The 8,426-nt window shown below is 68.1% G+C and overlaps 1 protein-coding gene across 1 annotated transcript; it reads left to right on the top strand.

The window, feature by feature from the left end:
- Nucleotides 1–617: 617 nt before the first annotated feature.
- On the top strand, nucleotides 618–7,434 carry MAP1S (microtubule associated protein 1S). Its single transcript, XM_027910041.1, has 7 exons — nucleotides 618–792; nucleotides 2,086–2,187; nucleotides 2,791–2,873; nucleotides 2,979–3,119; nucleotides 3,522–6,726; nucleotides 6,845–7,062; nucleotides 7,152–7,434. Exons 1-7 carry the CDS (start codon nucleotides 633–635, stop codon nucleotides 7,305–7,307), a joined length of 4,065 nt encoding a protein of 1,354 aa, XP_027765842.1. The 5' UTR covers nucleotides 618–632; the 3' UTR covers nucleotides 7,308–7,434.
- Nucleotides 7,435–8,426: the final 992 nt, after the last annotated feature.

Below are 8,426 nucleotides of genomic sequence, written 5' to 3'. Positions count from 1 at the left end.
ATCGGGGACACCGGGGGACACCAGCTGCCACCCGCCTGTGCCCTGCGCAGGGGAGGGGAGGCCGCGGTCCCTCAGCCCCCTCCCAGCACCCGGACGGACCTGCACAGCACCCTCGGGTGCCCCGGGCTGTGGGGCTCGGTGGGACACATTAAATGATTGAATTCACCCTGCTGCCTGCTTTTTTTTGGGGGGGATTTTGGGGTGCCAGCGCCCCTCTGCCGCCGTGAGGGGTTCTGAGGGTGGATGGGAAGGGTGGGTCACCCGAGGCTGGGGTGGGATGCGGGGCAGGGGAGCGGGAGGGGAAGTTGAGGGTTGGGTCTGGGGGGGCTCCTATTAGGGTAGCGATGATCCCCGACCCTCCGGAGCCGGAGGGATGGAGCACCCGAGGGAAGAGGATGCGGGGGCTCCGCCGGCCCACCCAGCACCGCGCGGGGCCCACCCCTCCGCCCCACCCCGCCATTGCCCCTTTAAGACCCCGCCCCGCGCCCACCTCTGCTCCTCCCACCCGCTCCCCTTCGTCCGTTGGCCATTGGCTGGCGGTGACATCACTGGGCGGGCACGGGGCGGTGGTGACGCAGGGGGCGCGGCCGTTAAGGGGGCGTGGCCGGCAGGCGGGCGGGGGGCGCCCGAAGATGGCGGCGGCTCCGGTGCCCGCGGCCCCTCCGGCCCCTTCGGCCCCGGCTCCCGCGGCATCCCCGGGGCCGCGCGGCCGCTTCTCCCTGCTCGCCATCGTGGGCGGCGGCTGCCACCGGCCCGGCCTCAGGGCCGCCGCGCTGCAGCAGCTGGAGCGAGGTGAGACCGCGCGGTGATGCTCCGGCCGCGGAGGGTCCCCCCCCCCGTGGGGGTCCCTCCTCCCAACGTCCCTCCTTCCCTCCGCAGGGGCCTCCCGGGGTTGACTCCCCCACCCCGGGCAGCCCCTTCCCTGCCCCAGGCCCCCCGGCATCTGCCCCTCCCTAAAATCCCAGGATCTGCCCCTTCCCTGCCCCGGGTCCCCCGGGATTTGGCCCTCTAAAATCCCAGGATGTGCTTCCCTGAAAGCCCAGGATCTGCCGGTTTTCCTGCCCTCAGACCCCCAGGATCTGCCCTTCTGTTCTCAAGGATTTGCCCCTTTTCGTGCCCCTCAACCCCAGGATCTACCCCCCTCCTCCAGGCCCCCGGGGTCTGCTCCCCTAAACTCCCACGATCTCCCCCACAATCCCCACAATTTGGGTCTCCAAGCTTTTCTTCCTCCTCCAGCTGCAAATCCCCTGGGATTTGCTCCCCCTGGATCCCCAGGCTCTGCTCCCCTAAATTCCCAGGATTTGCCCCTTTTCCTGCCCCAAGCCCCCAGGAATTCACCCCAAATGCCGCAGGGATCCCCTCCAGCCCCCACGTCCCACTCCTGCCGCTCCCTGAGCTGGGTGGGGGGAGTGTCTCAGGCCGTGACTTCAAACACCCCACACTGAAGCAGATCCCCAAAATCCCAGAAATCCCCACATTGGGGATCTGCTGACCCATCGTCCCCCCGTGGCAGGACCCTGCGAGGGCAGCCCTGAACGTCCCCAAACCCAAACCCCCCTCCAAAAAACCCAAGCCTTGTGCAAGCCCCCGTTACGCCATCGCCCCCAGTTCGGTGACCGTTACTGGGAGCCGTTTGGGGGAGCTACCTGACCCCCCAACCCCCCTGGGGGGCCCCGAGGGGGCGTTTTGGGGCTGCCCCTGGGTGTGCCAGGAGGACACAGGTGCCCACAGGTGGAGCCCGGCGTGTGCCGAATCCTGGGGCGCCGTTAATCCCATAATTACCCCCTTTGAGGAGGTGCTGGCAAAGGTGCTCCCGTGCCCCGAGGGGTTGGGATTTGGGGCTGGCACAGCCGGTGCTGCCGTGAGTCACCGTGCAGGGCGCTCACCTGCCGGGCAGGTGTCGGGGCCTCGGGATCCAGGGGGGTTTGGGGACTCCCAAAACCGGCTCGGGGTGAGGTGAGAGGGGCAATATTGGTGAGGGGGGGATGTTGTGGGGACAGTCCCCACTGGCACCGTGTGAGTGTTGGTGGATGCTGAGCTCCGCCCCCCCTCCTTCCCCAAATTTTTGGCCCCTGTTTTCCTCAGGGATCCGCTCGTGGGACATCGACCTCACCCTCTGCAACCTGGACGAGCAGCTGAAGCTCTTCGTGTCCCGGCACTCGGCCACGTTCTCCAGCATTGTGCGAGGTGAAACAGGGGGAGAAAGGGGGAAAACTCCCCCCAGAAGGTGGAGGGACCCCCCTGATTCCATGGGAACCACCCCCCTCCCTTCTTTCTGTGGGAACAGGCTTGGCTTTGTGCCCACCCCCCCCATCCAAACCCCGTGATGCCCCCACGTGAGGAACCGCTTCCTTCTCCCGGCACGGGGCGGGATGTGATTTTCCATGGGAGAAGGGAATGGAGAAGATGCAGCTGGGGCTGCTCCGGTGCCTTTTTCCGTGTCCCACCCCCGGCAGTGTCAGTTTGGTCTCCAGGGGGTGGTTCCCTGCCTAGGAAGGGGGTGCACCCCCAGGCTCCCCCCAGGAGCACCCAGCGCTCGCTGTGTTATTTGGGGGGGGGGCAGAAGGGGCTCCCCCAGCCCGCCCCCCCTGCCTTTCCTCCACTCCCTGTGGCAGGAAGGACACGGGAAACGTGTCCTTTGGCCCCCGCGGTGTCCAGAGCAGGATCACGGCTGTCCCTCTTCCGCCGGAAAACTGGGCAGGCTCTGGCCTTGCCCCCCCACTTCCCTCCACGAGGTGGGGGTGCAGCCCGATTTTGGGGAGGGTGGGGGTCAGCCCTTGCTCCCGGCAGGTCAGAGGACCCTCCACCACCGCGGGGATGTGCTGGAGACCCTGGTGCTGCTCAACCCCTCCGACAAGTCGCTGTGCGACGAGGTGAGCCGGGAATGGCGGCCCTGGGGTGGATCCGAGCGCCGTCCCCGCGTCCCCTCTGTCCTCACATCCCCCCCCGTCCTCACATCCCCCCTCCCCCGTCCCCAGCTGCGGAACCTCATCACGGACGCGTCGCAGCACAAGCTGCTCGTGTTCGCGGGGCCCTGCGTGGAGGACACGGGCGAGCTGATGCTGCAGACCGGCTGCTTCTCCCTCCGCGATTTCATCCAGATCTTCACGGATAAGGAGGTGTGGTGCTCCGGGGGGAGGGAGCCCAGGGAAGGAGCTGCCTGTCCCCCCCTTCCCCGGGGGATGCTGCGGGCGGGCGCTGCCGGAGCCGCTGTCTGCGCACGTCGCCGGCGTCTGAGCGGGAGTCGGGCACGGCAGCGGGAGGGGGATGGATCAGCTGCTGCTCCAAAGGGCTGCTGGAGTGTCCCCCCCTCACTGCCACACTGAGGGGGGCCACATCCCCGCCTTGAGCCGCACCAGGGCTGGGAGGGAACCAGGGAAGGGCCCCCCCTTTGTGGGTACCGGGAATGTGGGACCCCCAGGGTAGGGGGGGGGTGAGGCAGGGCTCCCCTGTGCCTGCCACATCGCTGTCCCTGGTGCCACCTCCCCCCTGAAGCCCCGGCTGTCCCCGTCCCCTCGCAGGTGGGGGACATCCTGAGCTCTGCAGACCCCTCGGCCAAGGCCAGGCTGACCATCAGCTGCCCCGATTTTGGGGAGTGGAGGGACTCGGGCCTGGAGCATCACAACCTCCAGGACTTCATTGAGCTGCGCTACAACCCGGGCTGCGTCCTGCCGGAGATGGAGGGGCTGGAGGAGTTCATGGAGTACCTGTCAGAGTCTCTGGAACCCCAGTCCCCCTTCGACCTCCTGGAGCCACCCACCATGGTGGGATTCCTCAAGCTCTCCAAGCCCTGCTGCTATATCTTCCCGGGCGGGAGAGGGGACTCTGCTTTCTTTGCCGTCAACGGCTTCAACGTCTTGGTCAACGGGGGCTCCAACCCCAAATCCTCCTTCTGGAAGCTGGTGCGGCACCTGGACCGCATCGACTCCATCCTGGTGACGCACGCGGGCACGGACAGCCTGCCTGGCATCAACAGCCTGCTCCAGAGGAAGCTGGCCGAGCTGGAGGAGGACCCGTCCCAGTCCCAGAGCTCGCAGGGCAACGGGGACTGGGCCAAGAACCTCATCTCCCCAGAGCTGGGCGTCGTCTTCCTCAACGCCTCCGAGAAGCTGAAGGACATCGAGGGCAACTCCCGCGTGCTGAAGAGCTGTGACGAGGCCGCCCTGACCCTGCACTACCTGGAGAAGTTGGGCATCCGCCCCAACCTGCTGGCCCGGGACAGCGGCCCCCGCGCCGAGCCCACCGTGCTCTTCCAGAAGATGGGAGTGGGCCGGCTGGACATGTACGTGCTGAACCCCGTGAAGGGCACCAAGGAGCTGGAGTTCCTCCTGCAGCAGTGGGCGGGCAACGGGTACCCCAAGGAGCAGGACCTGCCCCTGCAGTGCCTGACCTCGGTGTGCGTCCTGCTCGTCTGGCACCCCGTGAGCCGCTCCGAGAAGATCATCCGGGTGCTCTTCCCCGGCTGCACCCCCCAGGCCCGCATCCTGGAGGGGCTGGAGAAGGTGAAGCACCTGGAGTTCCTCAAGCACCCCGTGGTCACCAAGAATGATCTGAAGGGGGTGTCGGCGTCCCCGCCAGAGAAGCCGCTGAAGCAGAGGAGGGCGGAGAGCAAGGAGAGCCTGAAGTCGGGTTCCAAGCTCAGCCTGGTGGAGGCCGGGGCACCGATGCCCAAGGAGAAGACTCCGAAGGTGGAGAAGAAGGATGTGAAGGCCGGGGCCAAGGATAAGCCAAAATCCCTGGGGGAGACGGCCAGAACAGGGTCGGAAGAGGAGAAAGCCAAGGATGCTCGAGCCAAGCCAGACTCTGCGGTGGAGAAGGCGAAGGCAGATGTGAAGGTGAAGCTGAACAAGGAGAAAGCGGCTCCCAAGAAGGAACCAGTTGCCAAGAAAGAGGAGAAGAAGCTGCCAAAGAAGGACGAGGGGGCCGAGGGGAAAGGGGACGCCAAGAAGGAGGTGAAGGTGGTGAAGAAGGAGGCCAAGGCCGAGACACTGCGGAAGGACACGAAGGAGAGCAAGGCGGAGGCCAAGGCTCCGGCCAAGATTCCGGCACGGAAAATGCCGGTCCCAGAGAGCCGCAAGCCCCTGGCCAAGGCCGGCAGCATCAAGAAGCCGCCTCTCAAGAAGGAGCTGGAGAAACCCAAGGGTAAAACCCCACGGGAGGCGGGTGCCAGGAAGGATCTGGGGACGTCGGATGGCTCCAAGTCCTCCTCCCCCGAGGACATGCTGCCGGAGGCCGAGCGAGAGCCGGGATCTGGCGGGAGGAGGAGGAAGGAGGAATCCACGGACGAGGGCATCGCCACGGCCGAGAGCGAGCTGGAGCCTTTGTCCCTGGAGAACGGGGGGCCCAGGCGGCCGGGGGACTCCTCCTGCCTGGAGAACGGCCTGGAGGACCCCGACAGCCCCCAGCGCCTCCGCTACCTGGAGAGCAGCCCCCTGAGGGCCGTGTGCCCCCCCTCGCCCATGGCCAAGACCCCCAAGAGCGACCGCAGCGTCAACTTCGACCTGACGCCCACCGGGCTGCTCAACCACGGCCCCGAGGGTGCCGAGGACCCCTGCGGGAGCTCCGAGGAGAAGACCCTGGAGATGATGTCCCCGGCCAGCTCTGGGCCGGCCAGCGCCGGGCACACGCCCTTCCACCAGTCCCCGGTGGACGAGGGCGCAGAGGAGCCGGGCACCGGCACCGCCCGGCAGCCCAACGCGTGGCCGGCAGGCGGGGGCAAGGCCGGGCAGGACGGCTCCGGGCAGGAGAAGCAGGCGGGGTGTCTGTCCCTCAGCCCCTTCAAGGATGAAGTCCCCGACGTGTCCCCCACCATCACCACGCCCTCACTGCCGGCCGAGGTGGGCTCCCCGCACTCCACCGAGGTGGACGAGTCGCTGTCGGTCTCCTTCGAGCAGGTGCTGCCGCCGGTCAGCGAGTCCCCCCCGGAGGAGGGCCGGCGCTCCCGGGGCACCGGGGACACGCCGGAGCCGGAGCCCGCCAAAGGGGGGCTGTCGCTGCCGCTGCGACCCTGCCACCACCCGCCCTGGGCCGACGGGGACGCGGCGCCGCGGCCCGGCCGCCGCTCCGAGTCCCCCCACGACGTGGACCTGTGCCTGGTGTCGCCCTGCGAGTTCGAGCACCCCAAGTCCGAGCGGTCGCCCTCGGCCGCCGCCAGCCCCCGGGAGCTTTCGGACAGCGACCCGTCGCAGGAGCTGGTGCTGCCCCGGGGCCGCCCCGGGGAGACCCCCCCCACCTCCGTCAGCGAGTCGCTGCCCACCCTCTCCGACTCCGACGTCCCCCCGGCCACCGAGGACTGTCCCTCCCTCCTGGCCGACGGGCTGGAGTCGGACGAGGACTCGGAGCGGCCGCCTCGCGCCGTGGCCAGAGCCTGTGACCCTCTGCCGGCCCCCCTGAAGGACCCCTGCCCCATCCCCGCCCAGCCCGGCATCTGCATGGTGGACCCCGAGGCGCTGCCCCCCGGCAGGAAGGAGCCCCCCGGCAAGGTGAAGAGGATCCCGTCCCGGGTGGGCTCTGCGCCCCCCGCCCTGAAGGCTGAACCCCCCCGACACCCCTCCTCGGCCCCCAAGGCCAGGGGTCCCACCAGCTCGGCCCGGGACAGCGGGGACAAGGCCAGGCTACCCCCCGGGGACAAGAAGGGCCCCTCCCTCGGGGACCCCCGCACCCCTGGGACCACCCGTGGCGCCGGAGCCCGGCCGGCAGCGGGAGCGGGACGGGCGTCACCCGCAGGTACGGGGTGTGGGACGGGGGGGGCTCCCGCTCCGGGGTCCCTGTGGGACACCAGCGGTGGGTCTGGGGGGATCGGGGGCTGCTGCAGCCCACGGTGTGTCCCCCCTCCACCCTGCAGGCACACGGGCTGCAGCCCCCCAGGGCCCCCCCATCTACGTGGACCTGGCGTACCTGCCCGGCTCGTGGAGCGCCCGCACCGTGGACGAGGAGTTCTTCCGGCGCGTCCGCTCCCTCTGCTACGTGGTCAGCGGGGACGACCACCTGAAGGAGGGGGTGCTGCGCCCCCTCCTCGACGCCCTCCTCAGCGGCAAGCACCAGTGGGGCATCGACATCCAGGTGAGCCCCCAGGGGTACCTGGCAGGGGGGGATCAGCCCCTTCCCCGTGCTGGGGGGTGGGTGATGAAGTGTCCCTGGTGTCTCCACAGGTGACCCTGATCCCCACCTTCGACTCGCTGGTGATGCACGAGTGGTACCAGGAGACCCACGACCGGCAGCAGGAGCTGGGCATCACGGTGCTGGGCAGCAACAGCACCGTGGCCATGCAGGATGAGACCTTCCCTGCCTGCAAGGTGGAGTTCTGAGGGTTGGGGGGGGGACACGCAGCGTGGGCTTCACCCCCCCACCCCTTCCTCCTCCGGGAGCCCCCGCCTCTCCCTCCCTCCCCACTCAGGGCTGTGAAGCCACTGTGGGTCGGAGGGGAGGGAGAGGGGGCTCTGCTGGGGGGGATGTGGGGTCGTACCCCCCACCCTCCAAGGACCATGGGGGGCTCCCTGAGGTTCCCCGAGCCCTCAGCCCCCCCACACCACTCCCCCCACCGCGTGGTCCCCGCATGCCCACGCCAGCCACGCTCTGCACCCGCCGCCAGCCCGGGGAGGGGGTGAGGGACCTGCTGGGGAGGGGTCACCCTGCTTTGGGGGGATGGGAGGGGGCAGGATATGACACCCCCCCCCATCCAGCAGCGGTGCTGAGCCGTTCCCCAACGGGCAGCTCTATTTAACAGGGTAAATTTTGGTGTTCTGTTGTTTTATCCCCTTCCCTGGACAAGCCCCCCCTGCCCCCCCCATAGCCACTGCCCTGCTCCCCCTGGGATGGGGGGCAGCTCTCCTTCTGGGTGGGGGGCACAACCTCGGGGGTCCCATCTGTGAGGGGCAGCACAAGGGGCAGGAGGCTGGGGGGCTGCTCCTGCAGCCTTGTCCCTGGCATTGTGACCCCCCCCCCCCAAAAGTGGTTGTTCCCCTGCCCCCCAGAAAGCAGATTTTCCCCCACACACCTCACGTGCAGCAGTGGGGGGGCCCATCCTCCCCCTGAGACCTGACAACTCACTGCACTGATGGCTCTTCTTCCCTGGCAGCAGATTTTGGGGGGAGCTCGGGGAAGCCCCCCCACCTCTTACCCGCCAGTTTTTCAGTGAGGGGGTGGGAGACAGCCCCCCCATCCACCCCCACCCCCTCCCAGTTGCTGAAAGCTGTTCAAAACCAAACGTCACGTGCAATTTTTAAGGGGTTTTATGAGAGGAGAGCACGGAGGGAGGGGGCTGGGCTGGGAGTGGAGGGACGGGGGGCAGGACGTGACCCCCCCACTCCCCACACCCCCCCAATCTCCACCCGGGACAAACACTAACCTGTTTTGTAGGAGGCTCCTCGATGGCTCTTTTTGTAATGACTTTTTAAGAAAAAAAAAGGAAAAAAAATAAAGCAAGA

The sequence above is a fragment of the Empidonax traillii genome, unplaced genomic scaffold, assembly GCF_003031625.1.
Source record: "Empidonax traillii isolate 1590-97213 ecotype Southwest subspecies unplaced genomic scaffold, ASM303162v1 scaffold2663:size19774, whole genome shotgun sequence".
Lineage (NCBI taxonomy): Eukaryota > Metazoa > Chordata > Aves > Passeriformes > Tyrannidae > Empidonax > Empidonax traillii.
The sequence above is the reverse complement of the archived record's forward strand: the minus strand, read 5'-3'. Positions and strand labels throughout refer to the sequence as shown.

Excerpts from the sequence above, each read along its gene's own strand:
- MAP1S (XM_027910041.1), top strand. The coding sequence starts at position 633 with ATGGCGGCGGCTCCGGTGCCCGCGGCCCCTCCGGCCCCTTCGGCCCCG. Across the intron at positions 2,874-2,978 it reads ACAAGTCGCTGTGCGACGAG|CTGCGGAACCTCATCACGGA; the intron begins GTGAGCCGGGAA and ends CCCCGTCCCCAG. Across the intron at positions 7,063-7,151 it reads AGTGGGGCATCGACATCCAG|GTGACCCTGATCCCCACCTT; the intron begins GTGAGCCCCCAG and ends GTGTCTCCACAG.